The sequence below is a fragment of the Schistocerca americana genome, chromosome 6 (assembly GCF_021461395.2).
Source record: "Schistocerca americana isolate TAMUIC-IGC-003095 chromosome 6, iqSchAmer2.1, whole genome shotgun sequence".
Taxonomy (NCBI): domain Eukaryota; kingdom Metazoa; phylum Arthropoda; class Insecta; order Orthoptera; family Acrididae; genus Schistocerca; species Schistocerca americana.
The window spans coordinates 1,674,438-1,689,729 of NC_060124.1; the positions used below are offsets into that span (position 1 = coordinate 1,674,438).

Genomic DNA, 15,292 nt, shown 5'->3' on the forward strand with positions numbered 1-15,292 from the left:
GCTTCAATAGTTCATTTCCCTTTACCTCATCTGGGCTAGAGGCCTGGTACACACAACTCTGCTGATTCTTCTGCCAATAATGCTGATCTGCTTCTGTCTGACTCTCAACTGACACAGGGCTTTCCAGTGAGCTACCAGCTACTGCTTCTGGTTCTTCCTCCCACACAGGTGTCACGTTATGGCAGAGTGCCACAGCCTTGACTGCTTCCTGCACCCGAGTCACCTCCGAGCGTCGCACTTTTGTTCCAGAAACCGATCCAGATGTACCTAGTGGCATTAGGAGCACTTCACGAGTTGGAGAAGGGCCATCTGACTGCTGATGCTGGGAATATGCTGTTTTCAAGTGTGATGCCACCTGAAATTGGTGGACGTGACAAATAATATAATGTTTAATAAAGAAAGTCAAGAATCATATAAATACACAAAAGAGATACATACTGCATGTGGTTGTACAAATCAGGGTGTTAAATGATGTCATGAGTGTCCATATCTTATTTATGCATAACACACATAGTCAACACATTCTTCTATGAAGTTACACACATGAACTTACTTCGATATATGTAACAGACAAGAACATAAATGCACATAAAAATCAATTAAACAGAACACATCCTGATTAGCCAGCAAAACAAAACTCTGAAAATACTCTTTGGCAAGTCTATGTTTTGTAGCAATGAAGTCAACAATGAAGTGTATGAGCTGACTACCATGTAATAAACAACAATCTCATTTAATCATAATCATATCAAATGTTTTCTCAACTAAACAAGTTTTATTCTATCACATGATTTTCCAACTGGGCAGGGACACTGTCTTTGGTAGAATTATACCTCCCCTGTTGTTGTTGTTGTGGTCTTCAGTCCTGAGCCTGGTTTGATGCAGCTCTCCATGCTAATCTATCCTGTGCAAGCTCCTTCATCTCGCAGTACCTACTGCAACCTACATCCTTCTCAATCTGTTTAGTATATTCATCTCTTCGTCTCCCTCTACGATTTTTAACCTCAATGCTAAATTTGTGATCCCTTGATGCCCCAGGACATGTCCTACCAACCGATCCCTTCTTCTAGTCAAGTTGTGCCACAAACTTCTCTTCTCCCCAATCCCATTCAATACCTCCTCATTAGTTACGTGATCTACCCACCCAATCTGCCCCTGTAAATGTCCTACAATTTAAAACCTGGTTCCTAAATCTCTGTCTTACCATTATATAATCTATCTGATACCTTTTAGTGTCTCCAGGATTCTTCCATGTATACAACCTTCTTTTATGATTGTTGACCCAAGCGTTAGCTGTGATTAAGTTATGCTCTGTGCAAAATTCTACCAGACGGCTTTCTCTTTCATTTCTTAAATCCATATTCACCTACTATGTTTCCTTCTCTCCCTTTTCCTACTGTCGGATTCCAGTCACCCATGACTATTAAATTTTCATCTCCCTTCACTACCTGAATAATTTCTTTTATCTCATCATACATTTCTTCAATTTCTTCATCACCTGCAGAGCTAGTTGGCATATAAACTTGTACTACTGTAGTAGGCATGGGCTTCATGTCTATCTGGCCACAATAATGCATTCACTATGCTGTTTATAGTAGCTTACTCATACTCTTATTTTTTTATTCATTACTAAACCTACTCCTGCATTACCGCTATTTGATTTTGTATTTATAACCCAATATTCACCTGACCAAAAGTCTTGTTCCTCCTGCCACCAAACTTCACTAATTCCCACTATATCTAACTTTAACCTATCCATTTCCCTTTATAAATTTTCTAACCTACCTGCTCGATTAAGGGATCTGAGATTCCACGCTCCAATCCGTAGAATGCCAGTTTTCTTTCTCGTGATAACGATGTCCTCTTGTAGTCCCCACCTGGAGTTCCGAATGGGGGACTATTTTACCTCCGGAATATTTTACCCAAGAGGATGCCATCATCATTTAACCATACAGTAAAGCTGCATGCCCTCGGGAAATATTACGGCTGTAGTTTCTCCTTGCTTTTAGCCGTTCGCAGTACCACAACAGCAAGGCCGTTTTGGTTAGTGTTACAAGGCCAGATCAGTCAATCATCCAGACTGTTGCCCCCGCAACTACTGAAAAGGCTGCTGCCCCTCTTCAGGAACCACACGTTTGTCTGGCCTCTCAACAGATACCCCTCCGTTGTGGTTGCACCTATGGTACGGCTATCTGTATTGTTGAGGCACGCAAGCCTCCCCACCAATGGCAAGGTTCATGGTTCATGGGGGGAGGTACCTCCCCTATCAGACCTTAATATTGTTCAGTAACGCTACATACTACTTCCGTACAACTCAAGATCTAAACAAATTTATTCATTTCAGAACTTTTATCTAATAATTCAAGTAAGGTTAGTAAATATTAATTAATAATGTTTGATGCAAAAATAATGTACTAGTAAATACATTTGTTGAATGTTGAAAACAGGATTGTTCATCACCTTTTAAGGATTATCTGTAATGAAACTTTTGAATTTTTTCAATGGGAGAGGGGGAGGGAATGATATCAAATTGACAATTATTCCTAATATTGGATAAAGGTGTTAAGTAAATGAAGCATTTGTTTCCTGTCAGTAGTATGCTACCTACCAATTGCACACACTATAGCTTTCATTTACTTTTATAATCACCTTCAATGACAAAATGTCACTCACTGTTATGTGCCAACTGCAGACAAAATAAATAGAACATCAAATTAAAAAAGAAACAAACTTGTGTATGCACATATACAAACATGGACACACACATAGTACGGAGCCAACAATAATAAACACGACCATGAGCACTCATACGGTAGTTTGTGGAGGGGGGGGCTTTACCATGGGGCATGCAGTATTTTTAGCATTTTGGAAAATGAATGGCAACTATTCAGCATTCAAGCTTCCAAGGCTAACAGTGTGACGGTGGTTTAATAAGCCTGGTAATAAAACAAGAAAAAAATTTGTTTCATAAAAAACTCACTTTCCCTCTTGAAATCATCTCCTTTAAGGGATACAGACTTGGTCCAGCAATCTTCTAGCTTTTTCCTACCATCAGAAAAATATAGTCTGTCAAACTCTGTAAAATACTAGTTGACTGCAACTATCACTTCCACATCTGATGAAAATTTCTTCCCAGCAAGATAAAGTTCCAAGTTAGGCAATGAGGAGAAGTTAACTGGGACTAAGTCTAGTGAATAGGATGGATGAGGAACCAATTCAAAACACAATTCATGCACTTTCTTCATTTCTATCGCAAATGTGTGGGATGGTGCATTATCCAGATGAAAGTGGGCTTTTTTTTCTTCCAACGTTGGTCTTTTTTTCAGCCAATGCAAATTTCAAATGATCCAGCAATGAAGCATAATTGGGTCCAGTTATTGTTCTGCCTTTTTTCAAGTAATCTATGAGGATTAATCCTTGGGAATCCCAAAAAAACAGTTGTCACCTCCTTACCAGCTGACAAAATGGTCTTTTCCTTATTTGGTGCACTTTCACCAGCCTTTGTCCATTGTTTTGACAGCCATTTTGACTCTGCTGTGTAATAATGGATCCAGGTTACATCAATATTCACAAACAGGCACAAAAGTCTTGCAGATTGTGATTAAATATAGCCCGACAGTGTGTTGAAATGTTGTGCCAGATGAGCTTTTGGTCGAGTGTGGGCAGTCGCAGCACCCACATCGCACACAGCTTCTTCACAGCCAATTCGCTGTGCAGGATATTACACGGTCGCTCAATTGTGATGCCTACAGTGTCAACAATCTTGTAAATTTTTGTTCAGCAGTCTTGCATTACCATATCACGCACTTTGTCAATTGTTTCCTTTGTGGTGACCACAACTGGAAAGCTGCAAAGCACTTAGTCTTCAGGGCTTGTCCGACCATGTTGAAATACATTAATTCAAAAGTAAATGGTCTTCAATGATTGTGCATGGTTGCATGAACTTCATACAATTCTGTTTTGATTTTATCACTTAATGAAACAGTCAAGTATGCAAATCATCATTTATTTAAAAATGATAACCAGTTTCGGCCTTTACACTGGCCATCTGATTGGTGCAGCAGTCCGACCCTTCATATGAAAATGTTTGAGAACAGTACAAAAGTCGGTTTTCTCAGTTTCAACTGCACTCAACAAACTGACCAATTCAGACAGGCGACAACACAAACCACAAGCTGCACATTGTTGAAATTTTATATACAGTCCTTGCAATAATCAACCCCCTCATTCAAGACGGCACAACAAAAATGTTCCATTCTTTCTTGAAAATTTACCAGACTTATCAGCCATCCTTGTAAATGCAAGGAAAGGGAACAGGTTGCTGTATGACTGCTGGTTATACTACTTGGGTACTTGATGACAGCTGCAGGCTGTTTCAGCATTTCAGATTTAGGAGTTGTTCGAAGATTCGAGGCTTACCATGAGTGTTAAAAGCAACATCAAGTTATTGATTCCAATTGAGGGTCTGTTTTCTGTCAGACCTGTGGCTCTAATTGCACGGAACTGTGAGGAACTCCTGGAATGTACACTGCACGTAGATAATCTTATCACCATTCCACACTATCTGCAGTATACTACTAAGACTGGAACCATCAGTATTTAAATGTACATTCACAAGTACCCAAAACTTACAGTCACTAGTTTTCTTAGTTAACTGTTATGTCAAAGTCAGATGTTACAGACTGCCTTCTTATTTCATTGGCAATGATTAGGTAATAATCCTAAAGGTACTTTTGATAGAGGTCTTTGCCATCATCCACAGGCACCTTTGGAGCATATCCAATACAAAACAGTATAATGACATTTGATAAACCTAGATGATGAGGTAATGATGACAGTCGTAAGATCTGCATCTCCTCTCGGGTAACACAATGGCAATGATTTGCATCCTGGCCACTATCCCAAGGTACCTGAGACCACCTCCACATATATTCTGCTGACCCACTCTTATTCTGCATGTAGTTGGTCACTGTCAATGCAATCTCCCATTTCTCCACATTATGTAAATGTTTGCAGTTTCGGACGGTATAAAAACTTCTCTCTCAACACACATTTTCATCAGTGAAAGACTGAAAAGCGTCGGCATTACTGACAACAGTTGCAGTTAAGATCCTACACTTTCAATAGTTTCTATGCTCTTAGTGACATTCACCATCTTCCCATCCCTTCTTACCCTTCCTCCAATGATTCAACTCAGTAGTTCGTACAATCATTTAAACATGTTTGACCTGAAACTTCCAGGATGCAAACTGTAAGCAGCACTGATAACATTCTTACATCAAAAAATGGAAAATCCCGGATGAAATGTAACAATATTGTGAGAAGGAAAGTTGCTACTCAATATATAGTGGAGATGCTGAGTTGCAAATAGGCAAAACAAAAAGACTCTCACAACTAAAGCTTTCGGCCATTAAGGCCTTCGTCAACAATACACACACACACACACACACACACACACACACACACACACACACACACACACAGAGGCATGACTGCAGTCGTGTGTGAGAGTTGCATTTGTGTGTGAGACTTCTTGTGCCTATCTGCAACTCAGCATCTCCACTATATGGTGAGTAGCAACTTTTCTTCTCATAATATTGATAACATTCTTAATTATATATGTAAATGTCACTGAAAGTGGGTGCCAGCAAACAACAACATTCCGCATTCTACAACCACTCAGCAGCAGCCTGAATGGATATCACACAGGTCCCACCGGTAGAATCTAGTCCTCATCTGCAGCTAGGGTTACTCAGTCCTGCTGGGTCCCCACCACCGTTATCCTCCTTGGCCCAACCATGGGCGATGGGCGTCATGTCTATTCTGGCAGGCATTACGTGGCAAACAGACTGTTTGCACAATCCTGTATGTAACTGCTTTCATGACGACTACGGTAACAGAAGTATCTGAGTCGTCAACAATTGAGGGCCTAATACACCACCAAGTGTGTCTGAGTTATTGTTTCACAATCATCAAAACTTTTGTTACCACTTTTGCTACCCATTCATGACATATTCCTATTACACATTACACGTGTCTGGAAATAACCTCTTTCATTGTACCACTGATTACTGTCAGTGCCTTTTGTTCAACTTATTTCTCTGTTATGGACTAGTAGTGGTACTTGTCTTTTCCTATGATTTCAATTCTTTGTCTATCCATCACCACATTCCTTCTCTGTGTTTCATATTAGCTTGTTTTCTTTCTTCCAAAATTCCATATAGTGAAAATTGATTTGCATTCCATATGCCAAAAACCAACATTCATATTTACAAGAGACTGTGGAGGAAACAGATGCAAGCCCCAGTGATCATTCTTTGGATTACTCAAATAAAAGTATATATTACAAAATATAAATTTTTGAACAATTCAGTCTTAAATGGGTCCATCTATCGCACATCATTATGAGTGAAAGAGCATCATATTTCGTAATTACATTAACTGGGGAAAATCACTCTCCATTAATGCTATACTCACCATTTGAATGGGGTAATTCATATATATACTGGAAATGATGAGCCAGATAACCTGTTTAATCTTTACTCTAGCATGCATCAATTTTTATTGTTTATTGTATTCAGACTATATCATATAATTACCTCATCAAATGTTTCTGTGCCGTATGAAACTGTTCCCAAGTGTAGTTTTTTAAATACCATCTCATTTTGTGTCAATGTACCAGTTTTATCACTAAGAAGATATGATATCCTTCCCAGTTCTTCGGGGATTGTTGTGGATCTCACAACAGTACCAGATATCTCACCATCACGCTGTATTGACCAAGAGTAAAAAGCTTTTCCCATGTCCAAGTTCACACGTAAGCTGTTGGGGAAGAGAAGTAGCAGTAAAGCAGTAGAGTTTGGTAGAAAACACTTGAAGTAGAGCAGAATAATAAAAAATCTTAACAATAATACCTTATTGGAATTATGTATGAGAAGAGAAGAACAAAACGGAACATATAACGGTACCAAGGGCCACTGAATCCTTTCAGGCACATCATAACTAATGCCAGACCAATCACAGCGCAGAAAAGCACCTTGAAATGTATAAAAGAAAAAACAAATTTTTTTTCCCAAATGCATGTCAACAAGTACAAGTTGTATGTGGCACATTCAGAATAAGATATGAAAAGTTATTTCACCTTTGTCAACTGATTGATTTCCATATCAAGAAGTCCAACTTTGCTACGAGGCTGAGAGTTGTTCATTACACTGCGTGTTTCTGACCCTGTGTAAATAACAACTCCAAGAGCAGAACCAGATGCAACAACACAATTTGCCCATAATGTATTCTCCACATCCAAACTGTCTTCACTGCCAAAGCCATCATGCTAAAACAAATAGCAGCTACTAATAAAACTGAAATCAATCAATGGATCTGCAATGTATCCTAACCTCTAGTTAATTATCGAGTTGAAGCTACTATCTCTTAAATATTTTGCTATTCAATACAATGTAAAAAAGTCAGCAGCATAGTTTCAAGAATAGACTCTTCACACACAGGAGAAGGAAAAAAGAACACAACATAATCTAGAACAGTATAATTAGTGAGTAACACACGTATATATATTACAGAATACACACTGACATCATCAACACAGGCAACATGTTATAAAATCCATACTGCAAATAATCAAAACCCTTTGTGTAGCACATTCTGCAAGCAGAGAGCTGATTAACTGCAGCAAGTCACATACACTAGAGACAGATCTACCTCACTACAATAAAAGGTTTTCGCCAAATTTGTCATTCGAAATATGTGACATCATCTTAAAGTGACAGATACATATTTGGTTGCTACGGGCAATGTTTTTACATTGTGTAATAGTTTAAAATGGTGGTTGTATTACATTCACAAATGAAGCTGTGGTAGTTAAGATCACGTACACATTTAATTTGATGAATTCTGAGGAGTGTGATGGGAAGCAATGACACCAGCAGCATGGACGGATGTGGGGAAGGTAGTTGCTATGAGCAGCAAAATCCTTCAGGCTGCCAACCATGGGAATGCATCCTTCATACCTGGCTTCTGATGAACATCTTCCATGTTTTAACTGCAATTCATCTAAACCTAAAAGTAGTCTGAATTGATCTGATTTTACAAATGAACAAATACTCAGGAATGGTATACATTTCAACAAGAAATGAATGAAGCACGCTGTTGACCTAAAGTGGTGCAATTTCTGCAGATTCAGCATTGGGATCACATACTGTTGTCAGTCAATTTATTTAATGCTGTAAGAACAGCACATTATAAAGATTGATAATGGATGCAAATCACTCCATGACTGTTCGGAAATGTGAGTATACGTGTTTGCAGATTACAATCAGTTCACACAGACAACACAACACTAATTTTATGTTAATGGCTGTTCATAAAGTGGAGGCCACAAATAACTTTGCAGCAAGAAGAACATTTGATACAACAGAAGCGAATGTTCATTGGTGCCACCAGATGAAGAATGAATTAAAAATCCCCAGTTTTAAACAAACAAGTTCCAGCAGACCAAATCAGGGAAGACTTCATGAATTAGAACAGCGGGTTGTTCAGAACAACACAATGAGAAATACGCAATTGAGGCTTGCAAATACTCAAAAAATTATCCAAATGAAGACACTGGGGATAAAGAGAAATTTTCCTATTGGATACATTACAAAATTCAAAGCAAGCACAGGCTCGTGCACGTCAATGGTGAAAAGGGTGGGATTTTTGTTACTACACAGAACAAGATTAGCTAAGTGATTTTTCATGGCATTCAACGAGGAACTACTTGCAATCAATGTCATACAATTTGTCTATACAAACAAATGCCTTGATTTTGTCTCTTAGAGCATCCATTCTTTAAGTTTTGATACACTATGTGGACAACATCAACTTCAGAGTTATAGGTTTTCATAGACGAGCCAATGCAAAATATTGACATAAATTATTTACAGAAGGGTAGAAAAACTTGATAGAAACTGCCCTTTGGAAGATCAGTTCAGGTTCTGGAAAAGTGTAGTAACACATGAGGCAACACTTATTTAAGAAGACAGGTTAAAGACAGATAAACCTATGTTTCTAGCATTTTTCGATTTAGAGAGACCTTTTGACAATGTTGGTTGGAATACGCACACTGATGGCAGTAGTAACAAAATAAAGGATTTGGAAAAGCATTTGAACAGAATGGATAGTGTCTAGAAAGGAGGTTATAAGATGAGCATCAACAAAAGTGAAACAAAGATAATGGAAAGCAGTCAAAATTAGGTGATGCTGACAGAATTAGATTAGGAAATGAAACACAAAAATTTGTAGATGAGTTTTACTATTTAGACAACGAAATAACTGACGATGGCTGAATTAGGAAAATATAAAATGTAGATTGGCTAAATGAAGGAAAGCACTTCAAAAAATTCTTAACATCTAATTTAAGTTTTAGGTACACCTTTCTGAAGGAATCTGTCCAGAGTGTAGCCTTGTATGGGAGTGAAACATGGACAATAAGTAGTTCATGTAAGAACAGAAGTTTTTGAAATGTGGTGCTACACAAGAATGATGAAAATTAGGTTGGCAGCTGAAATAACTAATAATGAGGTACTGAATCAAATTATATATATTATAGCACAACTTCACTAAAAGGAGGAATCTGTTGAGAGGTCACATTCTGAGGCATCAAAAGGTAGGTAGGTGTGTGAGTGAGTGAGTGAGTGAGGGTGGGAGGGGGGAAGGGGGGAAGGAGGGGGAGAGGGAGACCCAGGCATAAATATATAGTAAGCAGGTTAAAATGGATGCACATTACACTAATTATTCAGAGATGAAGAGACTTATACAGAATAGACATGGAGAGCTGCATCAAACCATTCTTCGAACTGAAGACAACAACAACAATGAATGTACCCACGCACTGACTTTAGTCAGTGAATTTTCCATCATCCAAATAACATAAAATAGAACAGATGCACTGACAACACTTATTCATAAAACAGAGCATTATTTTGCTACAAGGTTTAAAATATTAAACTTATATAACATGAGAGAGAATTTCTTACCCTTGTGAAGGTCCCAATAAAGCTATGAATGTCTCTCTGTGGTTTTTCCACAAAAAGTGATGCCTTTATATCAAACAACTGAAAATCTGAATCGAGTTTCTGAGTGGCAGGCACTGCAAGTCGCAACTTCCAATCCGTCTCACCATCCAACTGGTCAGTGCGAACAAAGCACGCACCTGACCGTTCTGTTGTTCGCAATAAAACCAGGTCAGCTGGAACTCTTTGATCTTTTTCAACAACAATCTAAAAACAAACCATTTTAGAACATTAGAAAAACGTACAATCACACAAAAAAAGTCATAAATTTATTTTGGAGTTAATAAATCTCTCTCTCATACACGCACACAAAAGAGAGAGAGAGAGAGAGAGAGAGAGAGAGAGAGAGAGAGAGAAGGTGGGAGGCAGGAACAGACGTTGACGTACGTGATTAGTGTCTCTCAGGGAGGCAAGGGGGTAACAAACAGTTTGGAGGGTGGCAGCCAGTTTTGCCTACTAGAAGTTTGTGAGGGACAGGTGGAAAGTGCACAGGCTAGGTATCACGTGAAGCACTCATGTCATGGCCGGGGAACAGCAACACAAAAGGCGACAGCCTCCCACATCAAAGACACTAACCCCTTTCTGCACACACTCCCCTCTCCCCCTTTACCTCCTGGATCCCTACTCATCACTCTTGGCACCACTTCCATGTACACCAACATCCCTCATGCCCATGGCCTTGCTGCTCTCTAACACTGCCTCTTCTAATATCTTGCACACACAAAACTAACTACCTCATTCTTTATATGCCTTACCAGCTGTATCTTGACACACTACTACTTTTCCTTTGAAGGTAAAGTATTCACACAAATCCATGCCACAGCCATCAGCACCTGCAGGGCATCCTCCTAAGCCAACCTGTTTATGGGCTATCTAGAGGAAACTTTCCTGGCCTCCCAAAACTCCCAACCCCTAGTCTTGTTCAGTTTCATTGAAGTATCTTCATGATCTGGATACATGATCAAGGTAATGTACCCCCAATCCTTCACAACCTCAACACTTTCTCTCCCATTTGCTTCAGCTTGTCCTACTCAACTCAGTGTGCCACCTTCCTGGACGTTGACCTCCAACTCTATGATGGCTCCATCCATACCTCTGTCTACATCAAAGCCACAAATCATCAACAGCACCTGCATTTCGGCTGCTGTCATCCCTTTCACATCAAACAATCCATCCCATACAGCCTTGCCATCAGTAGACCTGTAGTGATGAGAACTCCCTACCCAGCACCTCACAGATGCCTTCACAGACAAGCAGTATAGCCCAGACCTAATCGTCAAATAGATTTCCTGTGCCATATGCTCCTACACCCTCAATCCTCACACCACCTACAAAATCAGCAGCAAAGGAGTGCGTCCTAGTCACACTACTGCCCTGGAATGGAAGAGCTGAACCTATCCCTTGTCAGGGCTTTGACTATCAACACGTTGTGAAATGAGGCACATTCTGTCCAGGAATCTTTCCATCCCTCTGTAAGTGGTGTTCTGTCACCCATCCAACCCACAAAAAATCCTACTCCATCATTACATCCCATTACCAACCCCAAACCCTTGCCACAAGGATCATATTCAAGACCCACGTGCAGGACCTGCCCATTCACCAACTTGCACTCCCTACTCCAGTCCTGTCACAACCTTATCCTATCCATCAGAGGTGAGGACACTTGTGAAAGCAGCCGTGTCATATACAAACTCTGCTACAAACACCATACAGCTTTTTTATGGCGGTATGACTACCAATCAACAGTGCACCAGGGTGAATGGTCACTGCCAAAACACTGACAAGAACAAAGTTGACTGCAACATGCAGCTGAGCACAACATGCTCAATTTCTACTGTTCCTTCACAACCCGAGCCATCTAGATCCTTTCCTCCACCACCAGCTTCTCTGAACTATCCAGATGGGATTTACCCCAGCAACACATCCTTCATTCGCGTAACTCACATGGCCTCGATCTCCGGTAACCTACTGTCCCCACACCCACGACACAACAGTTTCCCTTCCTCCATTCTATCACCCCTCCCAATTCATGTCCCCATATCATCTTCAGTGTGCGATGCTTCCCTACTGGCTCTGACACTCATGTATCATACGCCTAGCCCATGCACCTGCCATTCATCCCTCTCACATTCTTAGCTGGCAAACTGGCTGCCTACCTCCGAGCTGCTAGTTACCAATTCCCAACGCCTCTTTCAGCGATATGCCTCTTTGTCCCTCACCCAGCCCACCTGACAATTCCCATGCCAACCTAGACCACCCGCTGAAATGCAGCACTGGCACTGTGTGTCCAGCTAACAAATTGTATGGACATAGGTGTGTGTGTGTGTGTGTGTGTGTGTGTGTGTGTGTGTGTGTGTGTGTGTGTGTGTAAATCTAGCATGTTTTCTTTCTTTTGGTGAGCGCCTATTGAATAAATGTTTCTGCTTTTTGGTGACTGGTTTCCTTTACTCCTAAAGTACATGGCACATTTAAAAGGATTTTAGAACCTTGGAATGATGCAGAAATTTATTGAGATACTTACAGAATTGGTAGACACATTATTTTGTAGCAAGCAACAAGTTTCACATAAAAGTTTCTAAGCGCCTTTTTGGTTCTATGTGACTTATCTGTAATACAGCAAACATCCCACCATAATCAATTTCTTCCCACACTTGTTGCAGCAAATCGGGCATAACTTGTGCAACGGCAACATAGATTCAATTTTTCAAGTTGGCTAAACTGTTTGGTAGGGAAGAATGTAAACATGCTCTTTAATGAAACACCAAGAATAAAAAAAGTTAAGTTATATCAAGCCTGGGGTGGCCATGCAATTGGCCTTTCATGGCCAATCCACTGACCTGGGAAAAGATTTTTCGGGAAACCTTGAATTTCCATGAGGAAAAGAGATGGTGGAGAGTTTTGCTGGTAATAAACCACCTCACATCAGTGATTTTCATCGACCTGTGGAATTAAAAAGTTTTCAAGCATATCAAGATACACAATACCATTGGCAGTTTTCTCCACAAAGAATAAAAGGGCTGTAAGCTTTCTTTGCTAAATGTACAAAACGCATTAACTTTGGGGCTTCCGTGAATGTGTTCCAGGGTTGCATGTGAATTTATGCCAACAGCTGTTACAGAGTTTCTTTAAAGAAACCAAAGCACACAGCAAGCAAGCTTCATACAAGTGAAAGTAGCAATTTCAATAGTGCACTATGCTGGCGTTCCTGGTGGTGGAATGAGCCACTGATGCACTTCGTGAATCAAACTTGAGGTTGTTTGCTACAAAATGACAAATCTACTGATTCAACCCAACTTCACCACAGGATCAACATAGCCCAGCTATAACCAACACCTTTTCGGCTTTTTTCACACCAGATCTCCAGTTGCTTTCTAGTTCACCTTATCTCTCGCCATATATTTTTATTTTCATTTTCTTTTTAGCCTCATGTTACACTTTCCACCTTCTAATACCATGTCACCCTCACAACATCCCCACATCGACCCCATTAAGTTTTATTTACATTCCCTCCGCAAACATGCCTTCGCCCTAGCCAGATTACACCCCCATATTTTATTTTCTCAGGCTTGTCTGACATTTGGCATTACCCCCAAAGGCCTCACACTTAAAGTTCCCATCTCTGGCTGTAATCCTTCTTTCCATCAGTCCCTGTACCAGTTCCAAACTGAACAATCTATTGCCCTCACCCATCTAATCCTTCTCCTACACATCAACTCAGCCAATGGGATGGATATGTGTGTGTCGCGCGCACGCGAGTGTATACCAGTCCTTTTTTCCCCCTAAGGTAAGTCTTTCCGCTCCCGGGATTGGAATGCCTCCTTACCCTCTCCCTTAAAACCCACATCCTTTCGTCTTTCCCTCTCCTTCCCTCTTTCCTGATGGGGCAACAGTTTGTTCCGAAAGCTTGAATTTCATGTGTATGTTTGTGTGTCTATCGACCTGCCAGCACTTTCGTTCGGTAAGTCATATATATATATATATATATATATATATATATATATATATATATATATATATATATATATATATATAGAGGGAAACATTCCACGTGGGGAAAGTGTCTGTGTCTGTGTATGTGTATGTGCGGATGGATATGTGTGTGTATGCGAGTGTATACCACCCCTTTTTTCCCCCTAAGGTAAGTCTTTCCCTTAAAACCCACATCCTTTCGTCTTTCCCTCTCCTTCCCTCTTTCCTGATGAAGCAGCCATTGGTTGCGAAAGCTAGAATTTTGTGTGTATGTTTGTGTTTGTTTGTGTGTCTATCAACCTGCCAGGGCTTTCGTTTGGTAAGTCACTTATATATATATTCAGTTTGCTTAGTTAATATGAGACTGTGATCTCATACTGGTAACACATTGCTGCAAATGTTCTCAAATCACTTGTGATTCCTTAACTCCTCGTTCTTTCCAAATACTTCACTGCTTGCACAAATTTGGGATATTGGCTCACATAAATTAAAACTCTTTCCATAATTTTACTGAAATATGTATGTATCATCAACACATTTGTCATTAATACTCTTTACACTCCCAAAGGCCGGTCCACACACAATGGTATGCTTGGGTAGGTATCTGCACTAATGTCTATTTGTTGTAATTTCCTGCTCACATGCTCCAACTTGTCTGTGCAGATGTGATTTGAGCCCACAGACTTGAGCAATTTTGCTCAAATCTTCAACTCCAACTTCTAGGTGTGCTCACGCCATACCTGTGCAAATCTCCCGTTCACATGCTACAATCTGTCTGCACAGATTTGACATGCACAGACATTTGGGAAACCAGACTGTTATGTGTGGATGGGCCTAAACATAGTTCCTCTTATTAAATGCTAATCATCAACACACAACTGTTTAAAGTCAAAGAGTGATCTAACATTTCTTCCCTCCCTCTTACAGCCAACTGCTTGGACAAATACAAAAATATACTGCCTAGTTAACTTTACACTAAATACACCAGTGCAGTAACAAACAATCATAGCAGTATCCAAATGATCTATGTCCACATCTTCACAAAGGACGTATTCTAATGCCTAGCTATCATCATTATTTTGTAACTGACAACTATATTTATGAATAAAAATCCTGTAATGAAACTATCCTTTGGACTACTTTAACATTGAAGTCATTGCCCATGCTCATCTGCAAAAACACAAGTTGCATCTTTCCTTCCCCCTTAAAAAGTAACCATTAGATTTCCTCAACATTTTAGAATAGTATTCCATGAAATA

General features: G+C 39.9%; 1 protein-coding gene across 2 annotated transcripts in view; it reads right to left on the reverse strand.

Annotated features, from left to right (window-relative positions):
- LOC124619850 (probable phospholipid-transporting ATPase IIB) overlaps positions 1-15,292 on the reverse strand; it is a 194,053-nt gene that overhangs the window by 120,483 nt on the left and 58,278 nt on the right. For both annotated transcript variants that reach the window (XM_047146460.1, XM_047146461.1), the window contains 5 exons: positions 10,029-10,271; positions 7,142-7,330; positions 6,915-7,036; positions 6,600-6,822; positions 26-355 (listed from right to left, as the gene is read on the reverse strand). In XM_047146460.1, the coding sequence (XP_047002416.1) occupies positions 26-355; positions 6,600-6,822; positions 6,915-7,036; positions 7,142-7,330; positions 10,029-10,271 (1,107 nt within the window). The remainder of the gene's footprint in view (positions 1-25; positions 356-6,599; positions 6,823-6,914; positions 7,037-7,141; positions 7,331-10,028; positions 10,272-15,292) is intronic.